A 17,631-nucleotide genomic window follows, 5' to 3' on the forward strand; every position below is an offset into this window, starting at 1 on the left:
ATCATAGAAACCTCGGCTAATGTCCATAAAATAATATAAAAAAAAGAAAAAAAAAGAAAAAGAAAAAGAAAAAGAAAATCAATACAAATTCCAATTAAATCAAAATAAGCGTAATCAACAATTTATTCAAAAAAAAAATAATAATTCTTTTATAAACACTCACAGACGACGTTCGTCTTCGATTTCGATCAACTTTTGACAGCCGGTGGCTGGATTAGCGATGTTCAACTAGAATAGAGAAAACAATCAGCCTCTTTTTTTTTTCATTCCACCGAAAAAAAAAAAATAATGTCATGAATGTGATGAACAATTGTAATAATTTTCCTTTGTTCTAATTTTAATAGTTGGATTTGTAATGTCAAAATTGAAATTTAATCGTTCCTCTTCATTTATCGTATTGTATTTTTTTTTTTTTTTTTTTTTTTTTTTTTTTGTACAAAAAATCCATGTTATCCATTATAACTGTTATACATCCATCCATTTATCTATTGTTCTGTCTTTTTTTTTCTTTTTATATAATTCATCACATCCATGACCTTTTGTGATTTTACCTTCATGTTGGCGCTGGAAGAGAAGGGATAATTAAAGTTGAGGGCGGAATATACACATATATTGTGTGTGTGTATGTCTGTGTGTGTGTGTGTGTGTGCGTGTGCGTGAGTGTTTGTCCCGCACTTTTTATTTTACCGACGATACAATAGAAAGTCCGTCTTTATAATTTTAGTCCCTATTTTGTGATTTCACAAGCTTATAATGATTAAAAAAAAAAAAACTTGTGACAAGGGGAAATGTAGACGTATTTATTTTATACCTTTCAAATGTCTACTAAAGATGAATATGAAGTATCGACTATTGGAGAAGAATATACAAATGAGTATCGAATTTTCATAGAAAAAAATGGTAAAGTTATTTCACCTTTCCATGATGTCCCTCTCTTTGTTGATAGTGAAAAAAAGATTGTGAACATGATTGTTGAAGTTCCACGTTGGTCAAATGCAAAATTTGAAGTACATGAAAAAAAAAAACCAAAAAAAATGAAGGGAGGAAAAACTAAATTAAATACATTTTATATAAAAGATAGCAACAAATGAGCCATTTAATCCTATTAAACAAGATGTTAAAAAAGGTAAATTAAGATTTGTTCGAAATTGTTTCCCCTTTAAAGGTTATATTTGGAATTATGGAGCCCTACCACAGGTAAAAATACAGATATATACATCTAATGTTACAAGTAAAATAATGTATTATTTTTTTAAGACTTGGGAAAATCCTACAATAATATCGAATGATACAAATACAAGAGGAGATAATGATCCTATTGACGTCTGTGAAATTGGACAAGAAATTGGGTTTAAAGGACAAATAAAACAGGTAAAAATTCTGGGTATCTTGGCTTTATTAGATGAAGATGAAACGGATTGGAAATTAATAGCGATTGACATTAAAGACCCCTTAAGTCATAAATTGAATGGTAAATAAGAACAAGAATAAATATAATAGTAAATAAGGCCCTTTAATGATTACATAATGTAATATAGATATTCATGATATTGAAATTTATTTCCCTGACTTAATGAAAGCCACACGACAATGGTTTAAAATATACAAAATACCTGATGGTAAGTTAGCTAATAAATTTGGTTTTAATGGTGAATTCAAGAACAAGGTAATAATATAAATAAGTAATACATAAGCCTAGTTTAATATATGAATATCAATAAGGATTACGCCTATAAAATCATTCAAGAAACACATGAATCATGGAAAGGGCTTATTGAAGGAAGAATACCTTATAAATCCGACACTCATCATATCAATGTGTAAATATATAAATATGTATATAATACAATATTTTAGTAATGATTATGTAGGATGAATGTAACCATCAAGAATTCGCCTTATAAATTGTTACATGATGATGATAAAAAGACAATCATGATAAAGGTAATGCATTTAATGATAGATATACAAATATCTCACTATGCATTACTACTAGCATCTAAAGAAGCAATATAAAAGAAAATGCCATGTAAAAGAAAAAGATGATAAATGGTACTTTGTAGCCAAATCTCAACTTTAATAAAAAGGAGGGAAAGAAATAATAGCGTATTTTAGACTATGTAACTCTTTGAAGCCGCCAAAAGAAGAGATTTTTCATTCCCAATTAAAGGAGAAAAAAAAAAAAAAAATCTCACTTTCAACCTCAGAACAAAAAAAAAAAAAAAAAATTCATATTGATTAAATCCGTACTTTTTTTTTTTTTTTTTTTTTTTTTTTTTTTTTTTTTTTTTTTTTTTCTTGGGCGTTTGTTTATATAAAATATAAATAATATTCTTTTTCTTTTTTACATAAAAAAAAAGATAAGAAGTAATTTATATTATTTATTCCTTCATTTTATCTCTGTCTCTCTCTTTCTTTTTTGTTTGAGTGATTTACATTCATTTTCCCATTTGAAAAAAAAGGAAAAGAATTCAACATTCAACAAGAAATATAACCCATTCCTTTCCTTTCTTCTTTTATAACATTATTATTTTTTTATAATGAGTTTAAATACTGTAATTGCTTTTGCACTCTTATTAAAAAAGGTAATTGTCTTCTTCAGCTTATATCTATTTTTATATGAAATGAAATAAACTTTATTATAGATGACTCAAAAAGACTCAATGAAAAGAAAAACGACTCAGCAAAGATTACGAAAAACAACAAATAATAAAAAGGATACTATTCCACTTAGTTCAGAAGACGATGATAAAAGAACTTCATTGATTGTCTCGACTTCTTCAATGAAGAATACTTTATTAAAAGCCTCAGTTATAGTAGACGAAGAAGATGTTGTGATAATGGATACAGAAGAGAAGGAAGATTTTATTGATGAACTAAAGGTAACAACAATACTATTGTACTATTATGTTTTAAATACCAAGTCATCATTATAGCTTGAACAGATAACAATAAAAGCAAAAGAGAACAACAGTAAAAAAAAAAAAATATTATGTGTTACTTAATATTTAACTGTTCTACTGTAGATATTATTATACGTGACTTCGCTTATCCAATCGATTCTCCCTTGCATTTCGGTCGAAATAGTGTGTTAAAAAATAATCAATCTACTATTTCTTTGTCTTCCCCAGATTTTACAGGAAGAGATGCACGAGCCCTTTTCGATTTTAAACCAGAAACCGAATATGAAGTTGAGTTAAAAGCAGGTCAATCGATTTGGGTTCAATATCGTCAATGCCCGGTATTTATGTGTTACTCATAATAGCTAAAAGTAATATTAATTTCTAACCATATTTTAGGGCTGGTTAATTGCTGATGTTCAAGACGAAACTGGTTTAATTCCTGAATCTTATGTAGAATTTATTTAACAAAAAAAAAAAAACTTTTTTTTTCTTTGTTTTATAAATATACTTCTTTTTTCTTCATGTATTATGTAATGTATTTATTTACAATTTTTATATGATACATAGCTTTCATATACCTGAGTAGGAATTATTATGTAATACATATCATACATTAATAAATTTGAGATGCCAAAGTAACTCAAGACTTGATTAATTATTATAGACATTTTCTTCATTTACTTCATTATTAATCTTGAAAATATAAATACACTGATTATGCAAACAACAAAACGGACATAAATTGCTATATAAAGGCAAAAAGAAAAAAAGAAAATGGCCACTTATATTAGTCCAGTGACTATTACTCTTCATGTAGATTTTTACAGCAAGAAAATTTTACACTTTTTTTTTTTTTCAACATTTAATTTACTTTTATTCATTACCATTTATTTTAATTTATTCAACATGTGTTCCAAGAGAATATGATTGCTTGACAATAATATACAAGATTTATTGTGCAATACTAGATTATTTATTTACAATAGAAAGAAAAGCGATATATGATATATGAATATAAAAAAAAAAAAATTAAAAAGAAAAGGGAAAAAGGTTTTCTGCTGCTACAAATCTATTATTGATGTCTCACATATTTTCCTACAACTACAGCATGATCTCTTTCATAGGGTTCAAGAGTAAGTTGTTCTTGTGGCTTAATTCTTTCTTCTTGAAGCTTCTTGACTTCACGAGCAAAGACAGTAGCTGCATCAACAGTTGAGTCAATACAAGAAGCCTTGATAGAAATAACAATATGTCCTTCATTCTTAAGGAAATGATGAGCATTTAAAGCAATAATACGTGCTTGATCAGGTTGAGCAACATCAGCAAAAATAACATCTACCATGGGAACCAACATACGATATTTTTGAGGATGACGAGCATCTTCAATGATAGGGACAACATTAGTACGCTTCTTGGCCATGTTAATCAAGTCACGACCAGGACGATGAGAGAATTCAACAGCATAGACAGCACCTTCAGGACCAACGACATCGGCTACATGAGAAACTGAGGTACCAGAAGCAGCACCAAGATAAAGGACCTTTTTACCAGGTGCAATATGAATATGATCTACACCACCCAATACTGCAGCAGCCAATTTAGATCTGAAAGGATTCCAAACACGATATTCAATCTTTGTTCCTTCAGGACCATCTACAGAAATACGTTTCTCACCATAGACAGCTTCACCAGGAACTAAATTCTTAGTTACCAAAAGATCTTCCTTACCACGGGCAACAAAGATGCCTGCATGTCTATGAGGTTCAATGATAACCTTGGCACCTCCCTTGGCACCTCCACGGCCGCCTCTAGCGCCTCCTCTACCACCACGAGCACCACCTCTAGCACCACCACGGGCACCGCCTATTTTTTTTAAAAAAAAAAAAGAAAAGAAAATAATTTGTTATTAGTAATCTCATTACTAGTAATTAAGATCGACTAGAAACAAAATTGAAACATTGACTTTCTTCAATTAATGAATCCATGTCGAACAAACTAACTTACCACGAGCGCCACCTCTAGAACCTCCACGGCCACCTCTAAAGCCGCCACGGCCACCACGGCCACCACGATCACCACCAAATCCACCACGATTGCCTCCACGTCCACCACGAGCAGCTCCACGACCTCCACGAGATTCAAATGCCATTATATTTCTCTGTTTTATTTTTTAACAAAAAAAACTGTTATAAAAAAAATTAAAAAAAAAATAATTTTGATTTTCAAATAAGAAAAAAAAAAAAAAAAAAAGAGGAAAAGGTCACAAAACTACTGTCACAACTAATTGTGAATTACAGTCACGTCCTGCAATAATAATAATTCGAATGGCAAAATACTCTTCTGAAAAATCCTTCTTGATATGTTAAGAAACTATATAAATATATCCCAATTTTGTTTATATCAGCATGCATTTAGACATTTGAAAATAGAAGGTAAATTATGGAAGTGGTTATTTTTATATATTTTCTATTATTTAATAGTAGTATAAATTATGTAATAGCAATGCTTAATACATAGAAATCTATTAGCATAATAATTCAACAAAAGATTATACAACCACTACAGATTGAAATGAAATAAACTAATGCATAAATTCTTCCAACTGGTTATAATAAAAGACTTGATACAAAGTGAAAGTTAAGTTTAAGTTTGTTTAATAATAAAGAGTTGGGGTTGGGTGAGTAATACAATGCATAAAAAAAAAGTTCATACAGCCATGGGTAAGAATTATAAAACCGTGTATAATCTATATGAATATAGAATCACTTTAAAAATGAATGAGTATCATTTATAAATCTAACAGGCATAAAATTCCATTTGTAAATATCATTGTTAGGCTTCTTGCTTTCTATTTATTTATCTATAGTCAGGAGGAGTCACTTTCTAAGATTGTTTTTTTGTATTGTTGGAGGATAAATAGTAAAAAAAAAGGAGGGATAAAACTCATTTGCAGATGAGCTTATGTTATGACAGTGCTTCCAAGATTATGACTAGTGCCATTATCTAAAATAAATTTCTACTTTTCAAGAACTTTAACCTATTCTTACATTAAAGACATGTTGAAAGGGAAAAGATCCTAGAAAGACAAATGAATTTAACTAGAGTGGAAGTAACTAACGAAATTTTTTATAGCAATATGATATTGAAGCCATGCTTAATTAAACAATATTTTAATATCGTATTTCTTTGTTCTTAAAAAAAAAAAATATTATATAAGCTATGTTTGACGTATTACTCATATTCTGATTCAGTTCCCTTTTTTTTCCAGTATGCATAAATTGCTACAGGTCACATGGTAATATATTCTAGTGAGCAATAACACTATTATATTCATGTGTGTGTATTTGACGTTATATCTTGCCTAGTAATTTATATAGATAAAAATATATATCTGTATACACATATATTTGTTTGGAGTTTGTTCATACAGTATGTTGCTATGTCAACCATGATAAGCCTGAAATTTTGTAAATAATACTAAATGGTTTTGGATATTTTTAGGCCGAGTAAATAATATAGAGATTATCAACTCTTGTTTCAACAGTGTTACATAATATTTTATACAAATTTCTTCAGCATTAAATAATGTCTTTTGTAATAAGATACTTTTTATTTTAACTTTATGAGTATTGCTGCTATTTCTTAATAAACAATATAATATATCGTTTATTTCTGATCCTTCCCCGCTTTTCTTTTTTTTTTTTTGTCTCAAATATGTATCTATCAAACATTCTGTTTCATGTTTCTGTTTTGCAGAGTTTGGTATTAATAAATTGTGTAGAAGATGGATTAAATAATATATATTTTTCCTTTATAAATATAATAATGAATCAAATTAAAGCTACACTACCTCTTTTTTTTTTTTTTTTTTTTTTTTTTTTTGCACTCTGATAAACAAAACGTCTCCTCTTTCTAATAAGGGGAATGGGGGGGGGGAAAAAAGGAAGAACAAATGTATATCCATATTAATATAGAATGAGTCTAGAACAAAGTGTATGTAGACTAACAGTATAAGCATACTGAATTCTAAATTTTCGATACGATAATTTTAATTTGCACCAACTATCATTCTATTACATATAATTAGCAACAGCATGTATTTTTCTGACAAAAATAGCATAAATACTTTCAATTCGATACTAAGCTTATACACATACATACATATAAATATATATATATTAGCTGGATATGATTTATTCTGTAAATAAAACAACTTAATGAGGTTAGCATTCATTTTAGTATACTTTTGTAATATTATTTAGTTTCTAATTTTACCTAATCAATAATGATTGGCGTACCTTAAATACATGTAAATATATTCATATATAATATAGATCAAAAAAAAAAAAAAAAAAAAAAAAGAAAAGAAAAAAAAAAGCTTCACTTTTTTAAAATTTTATTATTATTATTATTATTTTTATTGATAATTCTTAAAAGTCATAAGTAATGACTTTAGTACAATTGGGTGCAATAAAATTTGGCCATTGATTAAAGATCCATAAAGCAATACCATTTGTCCAACCAAAACCTGTTTGGGAAATATATTCACCTTGACTACCAGAGCGACCAATTGTATTTACATCAAACTTCTCAAACATGTGTCCCTCATCCATAATGGATGCATTTACCTTATCAAGGATACCAGGAACAGATCCACCGGTATTGACCCAACCACAATAAGCAGATGCAGCATAACGTTCAGCTAATACTTGTGCTAGTTTTACAAAGGGTGTACCCAGTGAGGTTGTCCAAGTGTGATTCTTGCTGTCAGTAACCTGTGAATTATCATTATCGGTATCATCATTATTTAAATAATTCTCAATTCGAAGCATACTTTGAATAGCAATATACGTAAGAGGAGGCCAGCCATTAGGCCAATCCCATTGCATTGTTGTATTATAGTAAGATGTGGTTAAGATACCAGGGTACTTTAATAGAGCTCTCTCAGTTTCGTCAAATAGCTTGGCTAATGTTGTCTTGTTCCTTGCTATCCTCTCAGGTAATGCACCCACCCAGATGGGGAACAAAGTGGCAGGTGTAAATTGAATATTTTGTGCATGACTCGTCAAATTGAAATCATAAAAGCTTCCTTCCTCTTCATTCCACATAAGGCTCTCTATAGCAGCTAAACGGTTCTTGGCTTGCCGCTTATAATATTTTGACTTTCTCTTACCCGTCCTTGTACGGTTATTACCAAATTGCTTATACCATTCAGATAACTTATTTTCAGTATGCCATAAAAGTGAATTGAGATCGATAGGGACTATATTGGCTGTATTGATGGTTCGAAGCATTTCATAACTTGCTGTTTGATTTATCGAGGGTACCTTTTGCTTTGTCCAACGAGAAGAATAATCCCAGCCTGTTTCAGCACCTGCTGCAATATCAGCATACATCTGTCGTTTTTCAGCATCTGTAAAGTGCGTACCCTTGTTGACTGTATTAAAGTCTTCAACATAGGACTCTGGGCGAGGTGATGTATTTGATGTTACATAATGATTTAAGGTATATATCTTGAATGATTTCGGATCTTTGACTTGTACAGAAGCATTTTTAATCCAATGAGCATACTCTTGCTCCAAAATAGGTAAAGCTTCAATCATAAAATCTCTATCGCCAGTCTTTTCATAATAAGCTTGTACCATATGAGTCAAAAATGGTGGCTGTGATCGGTTAAGGTAATATATACGTGCTCCATTAGCTATAAACAAAATGATTTAGTTTCAAAAAAAAAAAAAAAAAAAAAAAAAAGTGAGAGAAAGAAAGAAAAAACAATTTACTTACGAACAAACCCATATTTTTTTACAAAATCGAAAAAATTTTCAATCATATTTTTTGCCAATTCATCTTGATCACTGAGTAGGAGACCTTGAATGACGAAAAATGAATCCCTAATAATACATATATATATATATATGTAAGTAAGTAATGAGGACATATAGTGTTATTATAAGATTAGAATTCATTATATACCAATAATAAAATTCACGGAAACGACCGCCTGGTACAACAAATGGACGATTTACAGTCAAAGTAGATGTTAGACACTCTTCACACAAATTGGAATAATCAAACGTAAAAGATAGATTCCCCCATGCCTGATTTAGGTGGCTAACCCAACCGTGATATTCTGGATTGCTAATTTTATCAATCCAAGAAAGCTCGGGGATACTTATATTTTTTAGCAGTTTAACTTCTGAACCGGCAGGTAGAAAATTTTCTGACAAAAACTGCATAACTTGTTCTCTGGTCGCATTTGTGCCACCAAATTTTTGGAAAGAGTGTAATATTTCAGACTCTGATTTTGTGGTTGGCTATGAAATTTTTTTTTTTTTTTTTTTTTTTTTTTTTTTTTTTTTTTAAGAAAAAAAAAATGAAGGATAAATATCTACATTTCTACATTTATATACATTTGCTTATGTATTTGACATATTGAGTTATTTTATGTTTTACCATATCTACAAAAGTTTTTGAATCTTCAAAAATTCTTGCCAGTTGAACAGTTTGAAGTATTGGTCCATCACAATATATGGGTGAATCACACGAATATGAATCATGATTTTGAATAGCGAACACAGTAGAGAAAATCGAAATGTGAGTGAGAATAGCACCACAAATCAGACGAAAAGGATTGGTATGTATATACATGAATTAATAAAAAAAAATCTATTTACTATATGCTGAATATATTATATTCAGTGTATCAGATAAGTAAAATATATATTTATATATATGTATATATGTATAAAATAATGGGAATCAAAATATAAAATAAAATATATGCAGAAGAAAGAAAAAATGTGGGGAAAAAGAAAGAAGTAGGATTAATCTACAGATATTTATATAAATGCTTTTTTATATATGTATATGCATGTTGAAAAAAAAAAGCTTGTATTGACCGATTCGGAGAAACCAGTAAAACCAAGCGATATATATAAAACAGTCAAAAAGAGGGGGTTGAGAGGGGATTGAGGAGACAAAAAAAAAAGGTTTTATGAAAAATTTTAACTTGGAACATGTAGACGTTAATTAGATGTAATTGTGTAAAGTAAGACTAGTCTAAAATGTTCATATTTATCTTCATGACGAAAGCAAGTGTAACCTAGTTACTTGTTGAGATAGTATAAAGTAATATCATAACAATCATTTTGTTTTTACACATAGAAACAAATTAAACAATTATAATTATTAAATAGAAGACCGTATTGTTTGTTCGAGATTCACAGATAAATTGGGAACCCTTATAATCTATATTTGTATAGAATAGAAAAAAGGAAGGAAGTGATATATATATATATGTATATATTTATATATAAAATAACATTGCATTATGTACAAGATTTTCTCACTTGCACAATAAATTATGTCAAAGCATTTACCGATTACGTTAAAGAAAAAAAGACATCATTTTTCTTCATGTGCTACAGTAAAACATTAGAATTCAACATGCTATGTACAAGTATTTATAAAATAAATTCTCGATTCATATTCTTAAGTGTAGTCAGTAACATTAAATATGTACTCGATCGATAATAACTTGCTCATATGTTTCAAAGAAAGGTTTCTTCACAACTGTTAAGCTTAAAAGTATTACGGAGTTAATTACGGTACATGACAATTGACTATGATCATACATATTATGATTCTATAATACCAACAAACTTTTTTTTATTTTAATTATCAAAATACTTACATATATGTATATGTATATGTACGTATAAGATAAAAGAAAGGAGAAAAGGATATAGGATTATATTGATGATATTAATAGATGAATTCACTTGTATATATAAATTGATTTATAAAAGTATACATTATATTCATAGTTGGTTATTTACTACGATTTCTACTTGATAACATATTATTTTATATTTATATCTAACTTGACGGTAAAACAAAGATAGATTTGCAAGACTAATGTAAAGTACTCTGTAAATTTCCATTTTTGAACAGGCTATAAAGATAGGTGATGTTGCATTTTTTTTTTTTTTTTTTTTTTTTTTTTTTTTTTTTTTTTTTGCATCAGGTTTATTAAATCTGCACTCGTGATTTTTATTTTATTCTATTTTGCATATCGTCACCCTGTCTCTTCATTAAAAAAAAGAAAGCATATTAACATATAACCTATTATATATTTGAAAGCCTTTACTATAAACAGAGTTACCAAAATTCTTAATAATGAATGATTTTACAAAAAGTTGAACGGAAAATCCTTACTCTACATTCATATAAACATGGAATAGTCAATTTCTCTGTAAAGAATGTGTTAAATCTATTTTATACTACAACTATCGAACATTATTTGCCAACAATATAAATATCGAAGAGCTTATTAAATTTTTCAGTGCAAAGAAAGTTTTCTTAAAAAAAATAAAAAATAAAAAGTAATAGCCCTTGAGGTAAATTGATAATTTAACCGATATTATTGCCATATCAGAGGAACTATTTATTTATAATAACAAGAATTATTAACTTGACAAAAGTAGTAAAAACTCCTGAAATACTTTGTCCATAATGATGCCATTATTGTAGTTTTGTAAGATATCTGTATACTAAATCCTAATTTTCCCAACTAGCCTATTAGTTTCTTATTCGCCCATGTAGGTTTGATATGCTGCTGTAATCTTATCTTTAATATATATATATATATATATATATATATATATATATATATAAACAGTAATAAAAGGTAGACAATTTTGTTCCATTAGACTAGAATTTATTATATATCATTGTAGGATCAAAGAAAATAATACTAGTAGAATTTGTGATTTATAAGAATAGCTTTATCTCTTTACTATTTCCAATATGTCTTCATTGGTCCAAAAATATCAAATTCATAATTATTATTAATAACTTATATATTTAAACTTTATTGACGACTCTATGCGAATAATGTATTAATTGAATCATAAAGCTAATTCATGTAGCATGTCTCAGATTTTGAATATTAACGTGCGTTAAATGATGAGATGGTATATTGAATATAAATCTAAACCTCAAAGTATTTTTTATATCACTTCAAAATACAAAAGGCAATATAAGCTTAAAGAAAAAACTACAATGTAGCTTAGTAATAAGAAAAATGTTAGAAAATAGCAAAGCAAATTCTGTTAATGATATCAATTATGTATTTGATTACAATTGGTTTGTATGAAGAAAGGAAGGATATTACTTCTTGAGAGTGAAAATTTACGAATACAAAACATACTAAAAAAAGTCTCTTCTCTATTTTAAATGTAATACTTTCTTAGAATCTTCTAAAGATTAGACAAAAAAAAACTTATTGAGCTAATGTAACAGTGTGTCGAAGAAAATAACTAAAAGAAAAATAATATTTTGGAAGAACATCAAAGTAATACCGTAAAATAGATATCATGCATTTATTTAGGGGTTGTTATATATACTCTATACCTGAATATTTTATAGCAGTATTATCACTTATAAAAGCACTGAAAACTCAGAGTTAAGTATTATGTGTTTGAAGATATATATATATATATTAAATGTCAAAGTAAATTATCTACACCAATATATGTTACAGATGCTTTGAATGGGAAATATTCGTACTAGTAAACCGCATTAATAAATATTCAATTAATTCTAGTTAATTAAAGAATATATATTATACTCGAATCAAAATTTTTACATTTCTACAGAACACTTTGTTAAACTTGTAAACAAAGTATTGAAAAAAGAATGAGCAGTAGGTTAATTATTTCGATCTATTAGAGTTATTTGCTCAATGACATATTAAGAAAAAAAAAATAATGGTATGCTATTAAACATTATAGAAAGCTTAAGAATATAGTATGAAGAATAACTTTTCTTAAATAAAAAAAAAAAAGATTTTACCATTCTACATTATAAATATCTGAAATTTTATTTTGTCGAATGAACAAAAAGAATTAATCATGTATTTGTTTGTGAGCTAGATTTCCACCTGCCAACTATTTTATTATTTCTATACTTACTACAAGCCAAAATGGTTATGGTGGTGATAGTAATAAGCGAGGTTTTATACCTTTATCCTATATAATCATTTCCTCTACCAAGTATTTCTCATCAATTATTATATAAAATTATACTATTGTCAGTATTAATATATAATATTCAGCATTCTTATGAATTATGTGTGGCTTAATAACCTAGGCCAAGGAAACAACTTCTTTCAGTGACATTTTTATGAAACAATGAAATTATTGACGGGTATTAATTGGCTTTTATCAAGCTTAATGTATAGTATGCTTAGACAAGCACGAGGATTTTGGTTTTGATTGATTGAAAATTAAATAATTTGATATATCATAAGTATTTTCCTCCTTTTTTTATACGTGTATTCATACACGCACCATTTGGTAGTGATACAAAATAGAATAAAAATAAATAATTAATATATCCTTTTTCTTCTTCTTCTTCTTCTTGTATTTCCCTTTATTCTTCTTCTTTACAGATAGAAAAATGGATTTATATCTTCCAGCTGAGCTAGTCGAGTTAATAGCATTATGTCTATCTAATAACGAACAATTTCACTGCCTTACAATTTCTAAAAAATGGTATGAATCAATATTTCGAGCACTTTATAAAATAATTCGAATCAACTATCGTCGACAACTTAAATTATTACTCAAGCTGTTCAGCTATCAACCAAAGTATGGTCTCTTAGTTCGCCAAATTTATTTTAATAAATCAAGCCATAACATTGTTGGTATCACCACACAAGAATTAGATCAATTAATTACATATTGTCCATTTTTAGAAATTCTCGATTTCGATCAGAGTATTTGGAAATACATTAAACATGCCTCCATTTTTAAATATCAACTAAAACAGTTACCCACTTTGAATCTGTATGCACCTTCTTTATTTTTATTAGAGAATCCTTTCTATCTTCTCACATTAACTCAGTTAACTTTATGTGGTGAACTAGTGTCTCAACTGTTTGATCATTCTCCTAGACTGATTCAATTACTATCCAATACACCTGACTTAAGAAGACTCACTCTTGATAGTAAACAGCATAAATCACATGTTATTTATGTATCATATCACATTATAGAAGCTATTCATACTTCATTGACAAAACTTGAGGAATTGGAAATAACAGGGTCCTTCCAGTTTCATATACAAAATGGGGATGGATTATTAGGATTCATATATCCTACAAAAGTGCGTAGGCTAAAATTGAAAGCAAATTTATTGCCGCCTCAATGGATTTATTATATAGCACAAAAGTACCCACAGTTAGAGGAACTTGATCTAGAAGTGATGAACACGGCAGATAACTTGACATCTTATCATCAACGGGTCTTATCCAATAATATATCAGCTACTATAAAAGAAGATTCCAATTCACAATCATTATTCTCAGAGGAAGGCATTCAATACCTTTTCTCTCTATTATTAGATCATTGTTTGCGTCTTTGTAAAATTCAGTTAGACAGTAGAACAGCAACGATGTATTTAACACCATTCTTCTTTGAAAGGTCAACAAGCCATAAGTCTTTAAAAGAAATTAAAATAAAAAATATACCCTATAACCTTGTCTCTTGTGAACATGTATTTTTCGATACTTTGGTCAAATATGGTCAACAACTTGTGACAGGATTAGGCACAGAGTTCATCGATACTAACCCACTTTCTCATTTTACTAATCTAACAGAACTCAGTTTATGCTGTGGTTATCCTTATGTTGACTGTGGTTTAAATCTGCTTTTGATTCATTGCAAAAAGCTGAAGCATCTTACGATACGATCAGCTCATGTTATGATCGAACAACTAAATTATGTCTATTATCGTGAACTTAAAGGTCATCCACTAATCTCACTTCATCTGAGTGCTGTCTCATTTTCATCCGATATCTTTGTTTATTTAGGGAATGCATGTCCTGCATTAAATCAGCTTTCAATTTATGATTGCAGTCAAAGAGATAATTTTGCTAATTGTATTCATATCAATATGCCTAATAATAACTTTCATTCTATCATTATTAATGGTATTCGGCTTGATTCTGTACTACTTCATGCTCTTGTTTGGATGCCTAATGCACGTGTCTTATCCATCAAGACGGCAACTGGTAAAAAAAAAAGATGGTATCATGTTTATAATAGAAACAAGTTATGCTACCCTGTAAATCCAAAAATCCAAAGATTAAACGCTCGTAAAGCAACTATCGCAGAGTGTTATTATCAACTTAATCATCAAAGTTATTTAGACGAAATTATTAGTGAAATAAATCAATTATCAGATCCACAAAAGAAACATGACTTGTGTACAAGAAAAAATAGTAGAGAATGGGAAGATGATTTATTGTTTGGTCAAATTGAAATTCAATGTCGATCTATCAAGCACTGGGAATTCATTTGTCATACGACTTTTAACGAATTTTGATGTGTTGTTTCAATAAAGTAATTATTATTTTGTCTATCTGCTTCTATATTTTTTTGAAATGTTTCAATTTCATTTATAAATTGTAAAAGAGCTCGTTCTTCAGTATGTCCAAACACAAATCCAACGATTAAGCATATCAACACGCAAATTAACGTTAAATTCATCAAAAGACCCCCAAAAGCAGTAACTAAAGCAATGGGTAATCTTCCATAACTTTGAAGCGTGGTTGGTAACACAATCACAACGATGTATAGTAAAATATGAAGTATAGCACAAATGGCTAATGTATATAGTAATACGTTGGCATCTTTTTTTGCTCTTTCTTGATTAGTTCGTAATGCATCTAGAATATCATGTATAATAGCAGGTTCTAAATGTGTATAATTTGGATAGCATAGTAAAAAGGAAGGTGGGGCCATCCCAGTTAATTGATTATTTTTATGTTGATGAGCATTGCTTATTTTAAATATAGATACAACACCAAAATGATCTGAATAACTCATTTGTGAATCTGGTATGGAATTAGTAAAGACTACTTTGGAATCAATACATTGTAACTCTGGTGTATGCCTATAAAAAATATAATCTAATCGCTTTCCAAATCCTTTTCTAGCATTCGTATCCTTTCCCTGATCATAATAGCGAGAGAAAGTATTAAAAGGTGAATTGCATGTATACCCAAAAAATTGAGTGTATAAATCTGCTGTTATATTATTCACATCAAAATACTTTGGATCAGGTTCGCCATGTATCTGTAGCCATGAATCTGTCATGAATCCATGATCACATATAAGACGATAATTAAATGATGTTGGAATGCTATTAAAATCTCCTGACTAAAGGGGAAAGGGGGAGAGGATTTTCAATGAAATGATTTAAGTCACATGTGAAATGAAATAAGTATTGACATTCATACCAAAATAATTTGTCTACCCATTGCTGCTGATGTTCTTAAAATTTGTGCTAACTGCCAACATTCTGTAGCACGGTGAGCCCTATATCGATCTTTTGGTCCATATCCACCATGAAGATGAGTATTGAAAACTTCAACAAGACCAATGGTTGGATGATTGATGAGTGCCGATCCAATACCTTTACCAACATAATAATCTCCATGGAAGATCATTAATGGCTTTCCATTTAAAGTAAAACGATGATAAGCAGTTGAAATTATGGGAAATTTTGACAAGATGGCTAATCCACTTCCAAAGGCTCCACTGGAAGAAGGATAAAAAAAACATTTATTGTTTGTATAGAGCTTGTATTATTGTATACTCTTACCTATAAAAGTATTTAGAATAGGGTAAAACATGTTGAACAGATGCTTGAATCAGTTCAAAATCTTTGTATACCCAAATCTCTTGTAAAGTAATAATGTCATAATCTTCTTTACTTAGTGCCTCAGCTATAGCTTTTAAGCGATAGCCTCTATGTTTTGATACAAAAGCTAAGCCCCTGTAAAAAAAAAGTTTTAAGAATACCATTTAATACCTGCTCTGTTCCTTTATCTTACCAACAATTAAAGGACAACACATTTAGTTGATTAGCACAAGACATTTTTATATTTTTTTAAGAGAGAGAGAGAAAAAAGGAACATAATATAAAATTTAATGCAGAGTTTTACAAATAATAAATTTTTAGAGCACTGATGTTATTGTGCACATCCTATTGTTTATCAAAGATTTGTTAACAATTAAGTTATAAATCAAATCTTACAGATATCATATCTAAAAGTATAATAAATAAAAGGCATATAGTATTCTCAATTTACAGCATTCTAATTGGTTAAGAGACTGAGAATATCGCGAGTATATGTATGTTCTGATCCAACATCGTTGATATAAGCTCAATTTTCGAACTTAAAAGGCTCCTGCTGTAATAATATCTCTCCTTTTCCCCTTTAAAGAGATAATATAGTCATTGACGACATTACTTATGGTCTTAGAAAAACATAGAAAAAAAGTAAATTCAGTCGCCTCATCATTTACATCCGTTTTAAATTCAGCATTTGAAGCTTCATCTGTTAACTATTAATAAACGATGGAAATAATCAATTCCTAGAAAATGTTGTGAAAAAAAGAAAAGAAAAGAAAGTTAATTGTCTGTTAAAGGTGTTGCATAATAATAATAAGAATGAAATTAGCAAGTTGATTTGAATATAATACAGACTCATTTTAAGTGAATTGAAATGCTTAGTATTCCTAGTTGATTTTTAATTTGGTGTTATTAGTATAATTCAAAAGTTCAATAGTTATAACCATATGTCATTATCTGATGATATCTGAAAGCTTACTTAAGAGATACAATTCAGAGAAGCTATATCGAACTGAAGAAATGC

At 28.9% G+C, this 17,631-nt stretch overlaps 6 protein-coding genes across 6 annotated transcripts; 3 read left to right on the top strand and 3 right to left on the bottom strand.

Moving 5' to 3' along the window:
- Nucleotides 1-593: 593 nt before the first annotated feature.
- Nucleotides 594-2,189, top strand: BX663DRAFT_493979 (inorganic pyrophosphatase). Its single transcript, XM_051525431.1, has 8 exons — nt 594-726; nt 811-1,007; nt 1,078-1,197; nt 1,258-1,471; nt 1,539-1,666; nt 1,723-1,820; nt 1,872-1,944; nt 1,997-2,189. Exons 2-8 carry the CDS (start codon nt 819-821, stop codon nt 2,078-2,080), a joined length of 906 nt encoding a protein of 301 aa, XP_051386830.1. The 5' UTR covers nt 594-726; nt 811-818; the 3' UTR covers nt 2,081-2,189.
- Nucleotides 2,190-2,284: 95 nt separating this feature from the next.
- On the top strand, nt 2,285-3,393 carry BX663DRAFT_493988 (uncharacterized protein). The gene is made up of 5 exons (XM_051525432.1): nt 2,285-2,585; nt 2,646-2,882; nt 2,937-2,973; nt 3,027-3,241; nt 3,300-3,393. The coding sequence occupies exons 1-5, from the start codon at nt 2,541-2,543 to the stop codon at nt 3,366-3,368; spliced, it is 603 nt and encodes a 200-aa protein (XP_051386831.1). The 5' UTR covers nt 2,285-2,540; the 3' UTR covers nt 3,369-3,393.
- A 362-nt stretch (nt 3,394-3,755) lies between these two features.
- BX663DRAFT_539657 (Fibrillarin-domain-containing protein) lies at nt 3,756-5,100 on the bottom strand. The gene is made up of 2 exons (XM_051530725.1): nt 4,908-5,100; nt 3,756-4,766 (listed from the first exon to the last, which is right to left on the bottom strand). The coding sequence occupies exons 1-2, from the start codon at nt 5,050-5,052 to the stop codon at nt 3,976-3,978; spliced, it is 936 nt and encodes a 311-aa protein (XP_051386832.1). The 5' UTR covers nt 5,053-5,100; the 3' UTR covers nt 3,756-3,975.
- A 2,233-nt stretch (nt 5,101-7,333) lies between these two features.
- On the bottom strand, nt 7,334-9,551 carry BX663DRAFT_482554 (trehalase; the record flags this gene model as incomplete). The annotated part of the gene is made up of 4 exons (XM_051524441.1): nt 7,334-8,604; nt 8,688-8,794; nt 8,877-9,217; nt 9,357-9,551. 4 exons carry the CDS (start codon nt 9,549-9,551, stop codon nt 7,334-7,336), a joined length of 1,914 nt encoding a protein of 637 aa, XP_051386833.1.
- Nucleotides 9,552-13,364: 3,813 nt separating this feature from the next.
- On the top strand, nt 13,365-15,293 carry BX663DRAFT_427145 (uncharacterized protein; the record flags this gene model as incomplete). The annotated part of the gene is made up of 3 exons (XM_051522600.1): nt 13,365-14,210; nt 14,277-15,129; nt 15,196-15,293. The coding sequence occupies 3 exons, from the start codon at nt 13,365-13,367 to the stop codon at nt 15,291-15,293; spliced, it is 1,797 nt and encodes a 598-aa protein (XP_051386834.1).
- Nucleotides 15,269-16,850, bottom strand: BX663DRAFT_482556 (Endonuclease/exonuclease/phosphatase; the record flags this gene model as incomplete). The annotated part of the gene is made up of 4 exons (XM_051524442.1): nt 15,269-16,129; nt 16,210-16,510; nt 16,575-16,748; nt 16,807-16,850. The coding sequence occupies 4 exons, from the start codon at nt 16,848-16,850 to the stop codon at nt 15,269-15,271; spliced, it is 1,380 nt and encodes a 459-aa protein (XP_051386835.1).
- Between the last annotated feature and the right edge of the window lie 781 nt (nt 16,851-17,631).

This window comes from Cokeromyces recurvatus (assembly GCF_025118155.1).
Source record: "Cokeromyces recurvatus strain NRRL 2243 chromosome Unknown BX663scaffold_2, whole genome shotgun sequence".
Taxonomy (NCBI): Eukaryota; Fungi; Mucoromycota; class Mucoromycetes; order Mucorales; family Mucoraceae; genus Cokeromyces; species Cokeromyces recurvatus.